Raw genomic sequence first — 16,866 nt, 5'->3', positions numbered from 1 at the left:
TGGCCTCCACAGTCACCAGATCTCAATCCAATAGAGCACCTTTGGGATGAGGTGGAACGGGAGATTCGCATCATGGATGTGTAGCTGACAAATCTGCAGCAGCTGTGTGATGCTATCATGTCAATATGGACCAACATCTCTGAGGAATGTTTCCAGCACCTTGTTTAATCTATGCCACCAAGAATTAAGGCAGTTCTGAAGGCAAAAAGGGGTCTAACTTGGTACTAGCAAGGTGTTTCCTTAATAAAGTGGCCTGTGAGTATATATCTGTGCCCACATTTTTGATTTGTCATGTCAAATAAAAAAGAAAGAAGGATATAATAATGATGATAACAAAAATAAAAATAATTAAACACAACTTACAAAAAATGAAATAAAATAAATTAGAAACATCTTCTTTTAGTGTTTTTTTAATAGTTTTTTGTTGGAAAAAAATGCAAAAATCCATTCATTTTATAACATAATAAGACAAATAGACACAATACCTTTTTTCACACAATACCTTTTCTTGTTATTTTGTCTGCCCCTGTGTCATGTTGAAGGTTGTTATTTTTTTCCCATCCTGAATACACACTTAGACACAGTGCACAGTGTGATTGTCTTTATTGAATAAGTAAAGTATGATTAGTGAAATAAAAGCAAAAATGATTTCATATTCCAGCACTTCTCCCTCGAATGTAACAAAACCACATTCAAAGATATTTTTCCTCGATCTGATACACATTAAGCACAGCCTTGGCTCTATTCAGGCGCTTTCAGTTAGGTAAGCAGGGTTTTAACTTTCTGTGAAAAAGTGTAGGCAGTGTTGTGTCTCTCTCAGGATTTCGACAGACAGACACCTTTTGGCTTGAACATAGCTGAGGGGAAAGCTATCTGGACCCATATCGATGAGGTTTCCTAACATAGATGAACCAGTTCACCTTGTTAAGTCACAGGAGCATTTCTGCTGCCACATAACCCGACCAGTCGTCTTTGATCACTTCCTATATTTGTAGAGGTTGTATGACTCACTCTTTTTCTTGTTTTTTTTTTTCTCCTTCAGCCATTCATTTTGTTCTTTTTTCAGTTTTTTTTTTTTTATCCATGCATCTACCCACTGCCTTCACTCATATGTCTCTCATCTTGTATTCTGTCTTTTGACATCCTCCCCAACACAATTTCCTCTTCTATTCATCCTACTATTCATACTTAATGTCTGTTTCTCCCGCTCTCTCTTCCTGTGGTTGCCACTCTCTTTGTTCTCGTTCCGATCTGTGTTTTGTCTGAGAAAAAAGAGCCACTGTTTTCTTTTCCTCAATTGACTTCTGTAAACCTTTTTTGCTTGGATGATACACTTATTTAGTGATTCAATACAATCACGATACTTTGGTGCCAATTTAATATGTATTCAAAATTACGATTTTTTTGCCAATCATGCACTTCTAGACAGCGTGTACCATGAGACATATTTCCAAAAACATTCAGCAGCATCATATACTGCATAGAAAAGTGGCAACTAATAAACTGTTTTTATGATATTATTATTTAACATTTTGACTCCACTTAAGCACTTTGTGACCTTACTCTGTGAAAGGTGCTATGTGAAATACACTTCACTTACTTAGAGATACAGATATTTTTTATGAATAAAAATATCTATATCTTTGAAGTACACTTCAGTCAGGGACACTGTAGTCAAAGGCGGTATGGTCCTGTTCTGGGGCCTCTCTGCCTTTCCTTGGGCCTATGCAGAAAGCCTCTTCCACAAGCCTATGTGAAAAAGCCAAAGGCAGAGAGAGCACACCTCTCTGCCCTTCAGCGTGCAAATCAGGAAAGCCTAAGGCAGAGAGAGCTCACCTCTCCGCCCTTCCATATGCAAATCAGGAAAGCCTAAGGCAGTGAGAGCACACCTCTCTGCCCTTCCACGTGCAAATCAGGAAAGCCTGAGGCAGTGAGAGTAAACCTCCCTGCCCTTCCATGTGCCTACAAGGAAAGCCTAAGGCAGGGAGAGCAGCAGCAAAGAACAGAAGGTTTGCTGATTCCGCGGGAAGTTTGCACTGGGCTGGCTGAATTCGAGTTGCTATTTGAGCAGCTTCAGGTCCGTGTTCTAAGACCATCCACCATTTTCTGCTTCAGTGCGTTAGCTTTGTCTTTCTTGAAAGAGATATGATATGATTTCCACCCTCGCTTTTGAATTATAGTCATTCAGACATTAAAAATCTTTAAAAACAATGCAATAGTGAAGATGTGAAACCCCTGTTTGTGCAGGCTTTGATATCTGTGTCAGCATGAATGTCAGAGAGTTGTTGAATTGAGTTGAGTTGTTGAATAGGAATGTAGAACAAACTGTGTGTGTGCTTTCATGTCTCTTGTTAAATATTTTGCCAAGCTACTGTAGTCTTGAAGTCCTGGTGATACAAGTGTTTGTACAGATATCATCTGTCAAACTCTGACCGCGTCTATCTCAGTGCTCTCAGTGCTTTCAGTATGTTTATCCCTCTGTCCCTCCTCATGTCTTGTTTGCTAAAATCTTGAGACAAATAGCTGATTCAGGCTCCGGCAGGCTGCAGTTAGCAGTGTAACTTATCCCCAGCAGCTACATTTATTAATGCGATCCCTGCCAACATGACTATAAATGATACACTTAGCTTCGGTAGCCTGGTCTCGGATGTCTTTCAGCTTCCTTTCTCTCCTTAGCCCGACACAAACTCTTAATGGGCCTCGCCAACATATTTTATGCATTAATGACCCACTTAGCCTTGCTTTCCTGTTCCAGACTTCATTTACCTTTTAACTGTAGCAATTTCAACCCCCGCTCATGCATGCGGGCATTCTTTCAGAACAGATTACTGTCACATAAATTGCATTAGCAATGTTGTCAATGTATTTTGTAGATCATGCCCACTGCTTTCTTACAGCTTGTTTTATTTAGCTTCCCTGACACCTTTCATGCATAATTAACCAGATTTCCCTTAGGGCTTTTTTTAAGATGTTGTACAGAATGAGCAAAGACAGAAAGGGATGGTAACTTTTTTTTAAAAAATGCTCTTCAGTTTGTAGCTCGTTTCCTCCTAATGAATGCTTAAATAATGAAGGAAAATGTGCTTGTTGTTTGGGTATATGGCTGATTTATTACTTTGATCACAAAAACTCAACAAATACATGCAAAAATCTCATTTTTCAATACAAAACAATTTGTTATGCAGAAATGTCATTTAAAATGTAATTTTCATTCTTCACTTTACCTTCAATATTTGACGGGACTTAATGTGCATAACTGACAGCCCATGGAAAATGAGTGTTAAAGGAGCACTGCAACCCCCCAATGGCCATTTCTGTATCACATGCCTCCTGTGAATGAAGAATCCAAAAATGGAGACATTTCTTGATGAATTGAAGGGGATCCATGTTTTGTAAAAGCAAAACTATGTTAAAACATCTCTTTGCAAACTGTCACACAACTCATGCAGGATAATCCAAGTCCCATTTATCCAGTTGTATGCTCAGTACTTCCCAAATGTTACAACCCTTTCCAACTGGGAACTGAAATTAAAGTGAAACTTATCTATGCTCTCTTCAAAGCCAGACTTGACTAAAACAGTAATTGTACCTCACTGTACACACTGTACACGGGAAACTAACAATTTAAAACATTAAAGTCACAGTTTAATGAGTTTGTAAAGTGAGGTAATATGACTGTTTTTGTCAATTCAGTCTTGCTTTGAAGAGAGCATAGATAAGATTCACTTTTAGTTCAGTTCCCCATTGGGAGGAGCTGTCTGTTTAGGAAGTACTGAGCATACGACTGGATAAATAAGCCTTAAATTATACTGCAAACAGGTGTTTTGATAGTGGTTTTGCTGTTGTTAACCACGGACCCATATGTCTTTAATTCATCAAAAGTTTTCTCTGTTTTTCTCACATGCCACTGGTGAACGAAGAATCCAAAAACAAAGATTTCCTAACAAATTCAAAGTAACACGGGGTGAGTAACTGATATACAAATGGTCATTTGGGGGGGTGAAGTATTCCTTTAAAATCCGTCTTTAAAAAATCCAGGTATCTTTTGAATGAATCGCAGTCAAACACAGAAAACTATGAGCCTTACTTGAAGCACCATGAAAATAACACTGTCACGCTCTATTTAAACCTCCCAGGTCATAAAGAGAGCTCCACTTGTCCTAAGAGCAACACACCAGTGACGTATGATGTGCATCAAAACATTCTTTCCACACACCACACATAGTGCGAAACCTCCTCCACACAAATATTAATAGACTGCGTGTAATTTGGGACTCGAGCCTTAAATATTCAAATAGCTCTTGACTTCCACTGAGTCATCGTCATTACAGATCAAAATGAAATAATTTATCTCAACGTATAAGCTGATTGACACCTCAGAGGCTCAGTAGACTGTGTCATCATGCAGCTGTGGCAGATCTAGTGTCCTGTCGTACAACACTGTACCATTAAGACTTAATTCCTTCCTATTACAGCTTCCTCCAGCCAGCGCTAAAGACCTTAATTTGCATAACAAGTGCAGGATCAGGTATTATCACGTTATGTTCATAATGATTATAGCACCAGATTTGATGCTGGCTGGCTACAGTGTAGAGCAGTGAAGAGACACAAATAACCGCTCCTAGGTAGAAAGACTGTAGCTCGGAGGAGACGAGCACAGTCCCTGTGAGACTGGGCTGGTCCAACCCTCGGCTGCGAGCCCATTAGACCCCTGCTAATCACTCATTGAGGGCCATCACCTAGCAACTAGCCTTCCTGCTGTCGGAGAGCCTCAGATAAATGTAGGGGTGGCAGAGTGGGAAAAAAAAGAGAACACACAGAAGTCTAATTATTATTTTTAAATGTGCTGTTGTTCACGATACTGGCTCCTGCTTTTAATCACGACGCTCTGTATGATGGCTGAGAGGTACTTAAGGAGTTTGATCCGCCAAGGAAGCTGTCCATGTGCAAATAATGCGACTGTCTACTTTTAGGAGGCAATATGAGATTATTTCCGAGCACAAACAGGCCATCTCTGACACTGCTGCTCACACGTTTTCTCCACCTCGGTAGCACGGATGGTAAATATAGCTCGGTGTGGGAAGTTTTGGCAAGAGACAGCTAGTTGCCTGCTAGGAGGAGAGCATAGCAGAACATACCTACTAACTGTGGGCGACTGTCAATTTTAACAAGGACGATGGCGAGTGCTGAAATATCTCAATTTAGCACCGGTCAAGAAATCAAGACTTAATAAGTGAACTATATTTGCAACAGTTTGTGCCAGAAAGAGGGTTTTCTATCACTTGTCACCAATTCCTAGCTTGTGAAATAGATTTTTAATACGCAGGAGAGTTAATTTGTGGTCCATCACGTTACACTGGGTCTGCACTTCATCATCAACATCGTCATCACTGTTTTTATAGTAACAGTGGGTCAAATAATGGTGTATAATGTGAAAGGGATTTGCTTGTAGTGATGGAACTGCCACATTGTATTTATAAGTACAGTACATTTCCAACACAGAGCTTCTATTTTGAAGTGCTGTTTCTTGCTTTAGAGTGAGTGACTAACAGACAGATACATGACAGAGACAGCAAACTAGCTCGACGACATGGCCAAAGGCATGTATGTAGTTGATAAGGAGAAATTTGGACGCTGTGGTTGGACCAGTTGGGAACCACTGCTCTAGAGTTCCTCTCAGAGCCCTACAGAGCATTTTTGTATCTTTCAGCTCATTGTTTTGGATCAACATTTCTGTCTGTCGAACATAGCATTTAGCCTCCAAAAAGCCAGAAAGTGGTGGAGACCAAAACAGAGCTAAAAGGAGACCAGGTGGCCAGAATCATGACTCCAAATAAAACATGATGCTCTGTTTCTGTTTGATGTGTAAATAGGCAACTGTTTGTTTGCAAGTTCTCCATAACAACTTTATAAAATGATAAGATTTCAATTTTGCTGTTAGAGCGTGTTCTGCTGCACCCAAGGGGCCCCAAAAACCAGTTAGTGCCATTCTTACCAAGTCACTAGCGCCAGCTCCAAAAAGTTGCCAGATGATGCTATACATTTATTGGCATATTGATGACATCTTGCATATTCATTTACATGTAGAAAAAATGAAGCATTGCTGAATTAGATTCATTTGAAAAATCCTCAACATAATAGTTGAATGGCATGCAGTACTTTCTTGCGTTTTTAATCCAGAGAGTGAGAGCATCAATGTACCTATAGAAGCTCACTACAACTGAACTCCCACCTCTCCTCCTCCCTTGCCTGTCCCACACCTACTGCACAGTGCAAGAGGAGAGAGGGGGAGAGATGCTGTGCTGATGGTGGAAGAGCCATTGACTGTGATGACTCTGAGCAGTGTGCATGGCAATGAGTTACCATATAACATATTTCTTGTTTTTCCTTGATGGTCTCAATAAGTCGCTTAATTTGTCATGAGTCAATTTTTCGGAAACAAGTCGCTAAGAAAAAGTCAGATGATCTAGTGAGAAAGTCACCAAGTTGGCAACACTAATTTAGTACTGCTTAAATACAGCAGTCAAAATGCCCTTGAACAAGACTCAGCAGCTGTGGTTTCTCTGGCAAGTGATGTGTTCAGTTCTGTCAATATGAAGTGTGAAGTTGCAGACTGTGAGAATAAATTGACTACATTTATTAATACTATACAATTTTGTGAACATATGCTTTAAAAAAATCCAATACCTCCAGATTTGGCTTCTGACTTTCCAAAGTAAACACTAAATAGTAAACAGTCTCAGCTGAGTGTATTTCTGTCCTGATTATACCCCTCTCTGTTTGTCTCAGGTGCTGACGGAGCAGGGCTGCGTATTCCAGGAGAGACATGGCTGGGAGAGACCTGGCTGGTTCAACAAAGATGGGCCTGCACCTGTGAGACACTCCACATGTATACCAAGCACATGCATGCTAATGATTTTAACCACATATTGACAGCAGGCACTTGGAAAGACATAAACAATTAAGATGCAAATGTTATCACTTGCTTGCTGGCTTGCAGACTGACTGCCTCTAATGGGCAACACTGACGCTGACAGTGACTGGGCAAATGCTTTGTCCTTCTCCGCATGTGGAAACAGTGATGATTAATTAACCTCTGACGATTTATTTGTCTGTATCATTGCACAGCTTAAAGACTATGATTACTACGGGGCATATGACATTAAGAGGAATGTGAACTACAAGTACAATGAATTGCTGGGAAAGGAGTACACCTTTGACTTCCCTCCGCATCATGACGTGGTAAGACACCAAGCATGAATGTGTATTTGAGTGTGTGTGAATGCGTGTTTTTCAGTAGAACAATGTTAATAAATTACATGGGCCAAAAAAGCTCAGGGTCGCCAGATGAGTGTGAGCGCTCTCTGAAGGCTCCCGTGAGGACAGGGAACATGTGTCCTCATGGGAAATGACGATCATGGACATCTGACAGTGATGAGAGAACAGTTAGTGATGTTTATGGTGCATAAAGTGCGTATCCAACAAGCACAGCAGCTCAGAGGACAGATCACAAGGGGAGAATTACCAACCTTGACGTCAAAACCTCTCAATGGGTTTTCCCTTTAATTTCACAGTTGTGATGAATGTTGCCTTCAAGGACCTGGCTCCAAATATGAACACTCATCTCAGAAATGTCATGTTTGGCAAAGAGAGGAGGACTCTTTTATTTAATGTCAAGCTTTATGCTAATTGGATGTGTGTGTGTGTGTGTGTGTGTGTGTGTGTGTGTGTGTGTGTGTGTGTGTGTGTGTGTGTGTGTGTGTGTTTTTTATTTATATGCAGATAAAGAGTGAGTGCCTCTCATGTAGACACGGTGTGGCAGTGTTTGACATGTCCTACTTTGGAAAGTTCTATCTCACCGGACCAGATGCCAAGAAGGCGGCTGATTGGCTGTTCACTGCTGATGTCAACAAGAAGCCAGGTCAGTGTGTTGCAGCAAGAACACGCACATATACACACACACAAATGCACAGACAGATGGGAGAGAAGATTGACAGAATGAAGAGGGCAGTTAAGGAGACTAAACAAGATTCCAGCACGAGAGCAAAACAGTCCACTGTTCCACAAGATCCAAATATCACTGGTGTTCAGTGCCAGTGCCAGTACATAGTCTCACAGAGGGGTTTTTTAGTTGGAACTTTTCAAAATCGGCAAGCTGACAGCTGTGCCTGCTTTCTGTGGTGACAGGTGAATACAGATGTGAAAATGGGCAGAGCCCCAAATGCTCTGGATATGCTTTTTTCCTCCACTGTCCTCACACTTCCCACTTCATTCACAGTCTGCTCTCACTGCTGAACAGGATAGATTGCCTCTGGGTTGACAGCGGTACGCCTTCAGAAACTGGCATCAACTTTTGAAAGAATGCAGAGACAGATACATCTTTTAAGTTTAAGCCTCTTGAGCCTCTTTCACACATGATTCCCAGTAAGTCACTGGGATAACCTCTACGGCATTGCTAGTGATTTTTACTATTCACACATGCACTTCAATCAGGAACATTTTCATCTTAAGCCTTTTCACACATGCCATGGCAAAACTGGAATAGATGGGGCAAGGGGTAGTCCAGCAGATGGCGGTAATGCAACACTTATGGATGACAACTGTCATAAAACAGCAGAAGAAGAAGAAGAAGCTGGGGCTAGGCTGGATGTTAGTGTAACACAGCAGAAGACATCTCTTCAGACAAAGAGCTGTGTTCGTGTGTCACCAATTTTTTTGTAATGTATTTAATATTCAACAAGTTGCTAAACCATAAACACGTCATCAGCAGAGTCTTGTGTGGTTCGTTCGCGTCACGTGAAAGCACCTTTGGTCAGAAGAAACACTTTTAGTGCTTGTCCCTGCGATGTTACTGCTTTAATTCACAACACAGATGTGCTGTGGTGGGAAATTGGTGGTATAGATTTCCATGAATTATTAATCCATGCTTCCATTAACACATAACCCAAAGTGGGAAATGTTCATGTGTGAAAGGAGCGTTTGTGTTGGGCTGGAAAGTGTCTGATTTTGATGTGATACTACCATCTGAAGAGGAACACTGAAAGCATCTCAGCTTGTAAAAACAGTTGTATAATGTCTGTTGTTACTAAATTTGAGGTGTGTGGACATTAACAAGGCAGGGAGGGTCTAATGAAATATACTATTTGTTGCATCATGGGAAATGTAAGAGCTGTTGCAAGGCAAGATTTAAAGAGTACCTGTACACTGGAAGAAGAGCTCCTTTAATTTTATCAGCAACGTTTCAATGAAATGATGGATATGTATATATAGTAAAATGACCAGTGATATTATTATCATCTAATCACATTCATATGTACTGTGTCAAGACATCCTTTTTACAAGGAAAATGAAAACACATAAATATGAACAGACCTGCAAGGATACATCAAAGGAATCTTACACAAACTTACAATGAATAAGTTGCAAAGAATATAATAAAACTAGCAAAGACTAATTTAAACATGTACCATTGAGTTGGCTCCACGATTTAAGAGTCTTCAGCCCTCAGTCACACCTTTTGCTCCACCAGGAAGGGGTCTCCTTACACAACCACAGTATCTCAAAGACAAAGACACAACCTGACAATGTTAGAATGCGTGCACATCAATTAGACAATATAAGGTTAAAAGCAAATAAAGAGATTAATAAAGAGAGCCCAAACCAACTGTTGTGATGTTAATTGTTTAGGTATAGTTGACTGTAGATTAAATTAACCTGTGTTGGTAACAAACTAATGAGTTTGCAGAATGTGAATTGGGACAACATTACCATGTGGGGCTGTGGACATCACACTCTGTGTGTGTTTAATTTTCCTGTGGTTTTTGCAGTAAACTGGTCCAGACGTGCATCCATGTCAGTACGTGTGTATCCCACTGGCTAACTCATTGCTGCTGCTTTGTGCTGCGCTCATACCAGTAGCGTACAATAGTTACAATGGACCCCAATACACACTATTATGATGGGCCCTGGTGACAGATTTTGTCGAAACAACTACCGTATATTTTATAGTACAGTCACATGATCAATTACAGAAATTATTTATTACATGGATTTTTTTAATATATGTATATATATATATATATATATATATATATATAGATGTGTGTGTATGTATATATATATATATATATATATATATATATATATATATAGATATATATAATTCATATAGTTTATGTAAAATGAACATATATATTTTGTTATAGGTTTCTACTATTTCACAAAAGAAAAAAAAGACATAGAAGTAGATGGGTTTGCCTTCTCGAAGATGGAAATAGCAGACAACAGCATTTGTATTTTAATGTGTGTGCTCTTTACCACTGGCGTATTTTTGAGGTGGCAAGTTGAATCACTCTTAAGGGCCTCTTCTCTGCTCCAGAGAGAGCAGGCCCTCCTACCACTCTCTCTCTACAGCCCCCCCCCCACCCCATGGGCCCCAGCGCAACTGCATTGCCTGCAATGCCCTGGCTCATTCAGTGGTTACAATGGATATCAGGACGGTGTCGCCCACCCTTCGGTTCTCTCCTGGTTAACACAGTTAGCTCTGTTGGCACTGTTGCTGTTGTTCAGCCTTGCAAATGGAGTGAGCATTGTTAGCTGCTAGCTGCTGGCACAACCACCTCCATGTTAAGAACTGTGTCCAGAAAACTCACACACTCTGAATTTCACATAGAGCCCCTGTTGGATAATAAGGTGGCTGCCATCGGTTTACAAGACACGAGGGCGCAAAGAGTCATTAAAAAGCATATAAGAAAGTCAAACGTTTATAACTGTTTGTATAAATAGAAAAATTGGAATGTCACAAATATTCTTTATATACAGCCATTTGTACATACTATATAGAGCTAAGGGGGAATCAAACACATATAAAAGATATGCATAAAGGTTGTAGTGTTTGGATGTGACCCAGTCCCTACATAGGACTGCTAGGGAATGCTAAAGAGGTTAGGATATCCCGCCCTCTGCTGTATCAACTTTGACAGTTCTTAGCTTTGTCTCAATTGGGAATTGTAACACAGCTTTAGTCTCTGTTGTTAGATGGATGAAGAAGCTACTGTAATTAAAGTGCAACATAAAATTGCTGGAATAATCCTTTAAGCTGGCACAGCTGCTGTTTGACTTCTTGTGCTAACATCTATTTTCACTTTATGATCCTGCACTCATGATGACAACCAGCTCTCACCCCATCTACCAAGATAGTTTCCCAAAATGTTTTCGAGCTCTTAGAGGACACATCATCATCCAACCTTGCTAACTCAGTCTCTTCGTCCGTCACTCTCTTCCTCCCTCTTGCCCCCAGTACTCACTTACAGCAATTACAGTGGTCACACTTTCTCCAAGAATATTTAATGTCTCCGCAGGCCTGACTTATGCCTCACCAACACATTTACACACCCTTTCCTTTAATACCAGTGACAGAACGAAATGGTGACATCAATCATTCATTCAAATGAGAGGTGACTGAGGGACAGCCGCGATTAGCATGTCGCTGCAGCCACCAGCTCCTTTGGCACAACGGATGACAGGGAGATTTTGTCTCTTTTAATTAGATACAGACTTCAGTCATTAGGAAATTATTTTTGATGATGTTCCTATTATGAATATGTGTGGCGAGAGATGTTCTCAGCTTTGACGAGGTTCACATTTCAGTTGTTTCCTTGGTAACTATTTAACAAAAAGTCCATGTCGTCAGGGCATGTGTGTCCCTTGAGGCACACATATGTAATTATTAGCAAGTTGTGAAAGAACTATAAGTACACTTGAGTTGATTATAAAATCAATCTATTCTTATTCACACACAAAGGGGCAGGAAAGCACTCGCACAGACACACAAAAGCTTACAACTGGATTACCCACAAAGACGTGGTTACTAACAGAAGACTGACCTCGAATTCGGGTTCATTTTTTATTTTGAGATTTCCGTCGGCATGGTTCCAAGAGACTGCACACGTTAAATTGGCCTACAAAGTCTGCCACGGGAATTAATTGTTTGTGTGTGTGTTTCAGGCTCCACTGTGTATACCTGCATGCTGAATAAGAGAGGAGGGGCAGAGGCTGACCTGACAGTGAGCAGACTGGAGCCTGGTGCTGCCAACCTGCCCCTGGCACCACAGTCCAATGGTGAGAAACCGAGTGTGTTTGTGTTGTTTTCTATATTTATCTGCCGCGCTGTTATATCCATTGCCCTCGCTTTTATTCCACGCTTCTCTCTCTTATTCCATCACTGTTGTGTTTTGTCACTTTAACTGTTGTGTTTTATCTGTTTCTGGATAAATCTGTCATTCTGTTGTGTCTTCTTTTGGATTCATTGTTCTTTTGCTTTGTTCTATTTATTGTTCTGTCTCTCAGTATCTATCAATACTGTATATCTGCTGTTTCTATCATTATATTCTTCTGCCCGTAAATCTCTCTTTTGTTGTGTGTTGACATGGCAATCAATTTATGTGCTGTGTCTTATTTGTCGTTCTGCTTAAAGGGACAGTTCACCCCCAACCCAAAAATACATATTTTCCCTCTCCTCCCTCCTACTTGTAGTGCTGTTTACCATTCTAGATTGTTTTGGTGTGAGTTGCAGAGTGTTGGAGATATCGGCCGTAGAGATGTCTGCCTTCGCTCTGGTATAATGGAACTAGATGGCACTGAGCTTGTGGTGCTCAAGGCACCAAAAAATATGTTTGTAAAAACAGAAATCCTGACCCGGTTACTCAAGATAATCCACAGACTTTGTTGTGAGCAGTTTCATGTAGGAACTTTTTTCTTTCGACTGAACTACTCCCAACAGCCATATCATTAAGCAGAAGGAGATGTGCATTTACTGCTAGCTCACCTGGCACCACTGAGCTAGCTAACGTTACAGCTTGGCCAAAGAAGACCCGATTAATAAAGAATAATGTAAATTAATGCACACTTTCTTCTGCACAGTGAAATAGTTCCTACATGAAACTGTTCACAACAAACCCTTTAGATTATCTTGAATAACCAGAAAGGTGATTTCTATCCATCCATCCATTTTCATCTGCTGATCCGGTGCTGGGTCGTGGGGGCAGCAGGCCAAGCAAAGCACCCATGTCCCTTCCCTCAGCAACACGTTCCAGCTCCTCCTGGGGGACCCCAAGGTGTTCCTAGGCCAGATGAGGTATATAATCCCTTCAGAGTGTTTTGGGTCTACCCCAGGGCCTCCTACCAGTGGGACGTGCCCAAAACACCTCTAGCAGGAGGCGCCCAGGAGGCATCCTGATCAGATGCCCGAACCACCTCAATTGACCTCTTTCGACGCGAAGAAGCAGCAGCTCTACTCTGAGCTCCCTCCAGATGTCCGAGCTCCTTACCTTGTCTGAGCCCAGCCACCCCACGGAGGTAACTCATTTCGGCCACTTGTATCCGTGGTCTCATTCTTTTGGTCACTACCCAGAGCTCATGACCATAGGTGAGTGCTTGGACGTAGATGGACCAGTAAATCAAAAGCTTTGCCTTCTGGCTCAGCTCCCTCTTCACCATGAGGGTCCAGCACAGCGCCCGCATCACTGCAGAAGTCGCACCAAGCCACCGATCCGTCTCACTCCCCATTTTACCCTCACTCGTGAACAAGACCCTGAGATACTTGAACTCCCTTGCTTCAGGCAGTAACTCTCTCCCAACCTGAAGGGGACAAACTACTGGTTTGCGGCAGAGAACTATGGCCCCTGAGACATTGCTGTTGAGCTTTTCAAATCTATTTTTTGACGCTTTGAACACCACAAGCCGAGTGCCAGCTGTGGCTCAGAGGTAGAGCGGGTTGTCCACCAATCTAAAGATCAGGGGTTGGATCCCCGAAGTATCCTTGAGCAAGATACTGAACCCCAAACTGCTCCCGATGGCTGTTCCATCTGTGTGTGAGTGTGTTAAAAACTGAGTAGCAGCTGGCACCATGTATGGCAGCCTTGGCCACCAGCGTATGAATGTGTGTGTGAATAGGTTAATGTGACTCGTAGTGTAAAAAGCGCTTTGAACGGTTAGATGACTACAAAGGCGCTATACAAACGCAGGTCCATTTACCATTTACCATACTCCCCTTAATCATTGTTTATTTCTTTCCGGTCCCGCCTTTGCTCCAGGTGATGCATACTACCTGGCCATTGGAGGCGGCGTAGCAGAACACAACTGGAACCACATTAGAACAGTTCTTCAGGACCAAGGCTTCCACTGCCAGCTGACAGACCACTCTGAGGACATGGGGATGATCAGCATCCAGGGACCCAAGAGGTGGGAAAAGAAAAGGGGAGGGCTATGAATGAACAGAGACAATGCCATGATTTATAAATCCAGGTGAGGAAAAGGACAAAAGGAGGGAGCAAGGGCAAGAAGCAGTGGAGAGGAGAGGGAAAAAAGAGAAAGGTGACTGATTGGTCTAAAGATGGGTTATGATTCACAACCTGGACACAAGAGGTGGGGAAACTGAAAAGACAAGCTGTTGGATCGATAAGAGGAGAGCAGGTTAAGTGCCTATTTTCAGGACTTGGCCATAGGCATGAGAGGTGAGAGAGTGCACGGACGGAGGTTGATTGAACACAAGAGACGGAAGCGGGGAGGTTAGAGAGTAATGCTGCACTTTAAAGTCGCCATTGGCTGTCTCGTGATGCTCTGAACCCTGCAAAGTAAATTAAAATCTATTTTTCACCTGTGTGAGTGATAATGATAAAGATTACTCAGAACTGTTGTGCTCTGTGTCTCAACAACAGTTTACACCTTGGGTTAGAGGTCCATGGGCATGAGCTGTTATGTCTGGACTCATATAATATATGTTCCAGTACAGCTTTCCAGCTTTTGTGTCTGTGTGTGTCCTGGGATCTCATTTATAAACATTGCATATACACAAAACAAGGCCTGAAAGAGGCGTACGCCACTTCCCACGCAACAATTGTGAACCATAAAAACAGATTTGATGGGAGACACTTTGACCCATGCTTACGAACATTTTGGAGACGGAAAATTGGCGACACAGATGGTGAGATGGAAGCCTGATGGTAGAAATTGTCGAATATTTTTTGGCGCACACCATTTTTTGCTCTTGTCTGTATGTACATTTTTAGTATGGATCCTACTTATTGTTTCATAAATGAGACCCCTGGTGTGTATGTGTGCCTGCTCATTTAGCAGGGATACTCTGCTACTGCTAAAATGATATAGAAAATAGACCAGACGCCAAAGCTGTTGCGGCAGATTGGTGCTGCAGTGATTGTTTGGGCTCAGATTTCAGTCGATTTTGTGGTAACTATTAACAAAAAGATTAAGTTTACATGTTGTCAGGACGACTAAAACTTCATAGCAGACAGAAAATTACAGTGACTGAAACCTTAACCGAACATGTCCAAGTACTCCAGTGTAACCCACATCTGTTAGAACCACCATCCATGGATTTCTTCATCTCAGGATGAGAAAATGTGTGCACAGGTGCAAATTGTACTGCACATTCAGACATGAGATGTAGTCCATTCTTGTTGTGTTCTTCTTGCCTCCTGCCGTTCTCCTTTTGTTCTTCACTCACAGAGCGAGCGGTGCCACCTTTTTACCTCTCCCTGATCTCATTCCCTGAACTCCTCATCTATCTTTTCTATCCCCTCTCACCTCCTCTCCTCCCCACCCCACCCCACCCCACCGCCCCGCGTCTTTGTTCTTCCCTCTCACCAGCAGCAGGGTTAGGCCACTCTGTTCTCTGTGTGGGCTGTGTCTATTTCTTCTCCTTGAGGCTTTTTCTCATCTTCTGTTCTCCCAAGTTTCTTTTCTCTCAGTCCTCATGTGTCTGTAGATCTTCCTCAATCCTCCTCTTCCTCCCCTGTCTTTGCTCGCCTATTCTGTGTCCTCTTCGCCTTTTCAAATTTTCTACCACTCACGCTTTGATTGCTTACGTCAAACCAGAAATCAGTGCGTCACTAGCAGCAGTAGCCAAATACATATGTGTGTGTGTGTGTGTGTGTGTGTTTCATTATAGATACACACACACACGCACACACATATGCATTAAAGGATGTTGATTATGGAGCTCATTAAGTTTTCTTGAGCATCCCAAGCGCACTCAGCTTGTGAGTGTTTGTATTTGCATCAGTCGATGTTTCCATGCGTGCATGTCAGTAATATAAACAAGATTAGCATCTGTATCTCCTCTCTCTCTGCACAGCTGTACTCCTCCTTATTGTTTTCGGCACATATGAGAAATCGCAGAATATAGACCCTCCGATGTTTGTTTTCTTACGAAGCAAATTGATCTCTTTAAAGTTTGAGGAGACGGAAAATTACAGCGTTTACGAAGCTGCGGAGATGTCTGATTCCAACTCCCCGGAGAGGAGGGAGTCTCTAGATGTGCAGCTTTTTCGCTCACGCAGCTTGGCAGCGCGCTCCGAAGGGTGAAACTGGCGCTTGATCGTCTGCTTTGTAATTACAAACCTTATTTATAATATATGAAATTACGTGATATCCTGCGAGAGAGCTCTGTGTGTTTGTGTGTGTATGCATGCATCCTCTGATTCACAGCTGAGAGCCACAGTTAAGTGGTAAGACAGAGAAACAAATTGGTGGTTGCAAGACTCCCTCACCACACACACACACACACACAAACACACACACACACACACGGAGTCATTCACTGATTATATATAGCTAATTGGCCTTGCTCTTGGTCTTGAGAGTTCAGTGAACAAAGCGTTGCCAAAGGGAGGACAGCCTGGAGAAAATACCAGCCTGTGCATCACACAAACACATTCATGCATACAGTATACGCAAAGAAATTTTCTATTCACTTATAGCCACAGTCGCATACACACATTCCTGCATCCAACTATGACCACATCGATTGCTTTCTAGAGAAAAAAGGAACACCCACACAGATGCACA

The 16,866-nt window shown here is 41.9% G+C and overlaps 1 protein-coding gene across 1 annotated transcript in view; it reads left to right on the top strand.

Moving 5' to 3' along the window:
• sardh (sarcosine dehydrogenase) overlaps positions 1–16,866 on the top strand; it is a 72,934-nt gene that overhangs the window by 38,543 nt on the left and 17,525 nt on the right. Inside the window, exons 13-17 of the mRNA XM_050052847.1 lie at positions 6,790–6,873; positions 7,129–7,242; positions 7,783–7,921; positions 12,007–12,120; positions 14,094–14,241. Coding sequence (XP_049908804.1) covers positions 6,790–6,873; positions 7,129–7,242; positions 7,783–7,921; positions 12,007–12,120; positions 14,094–14,241 — 599 coding nt within the window. The remainder of the gene's footprint in view (positions 1–6,789; positions 6,874–7,128; positions 7,243–7,782; positions 7,922–12,006; positions 12,121–14,093; positions 14,242–16,866) is intronic.

This window comes from Epinephelus moara, chromosome 9 (genome assembly GCF_006386435.1).
Source record: "Epinephelus moara isolate mb chromosome 9, YSFRI_EMoa_1.0, whole genome shotgun sequence".
Taxonomy (NCBI): Eukaryota; Metazoa; Chordata; class Actinopteri; order Perciformes; family Serranidae; genus Epinephelus; species Epinephelus moara.
Note: the sequence above shows the minus strand (reverse complement) of the source record. Positions and strands in the feature narration are given on the sequence as shown.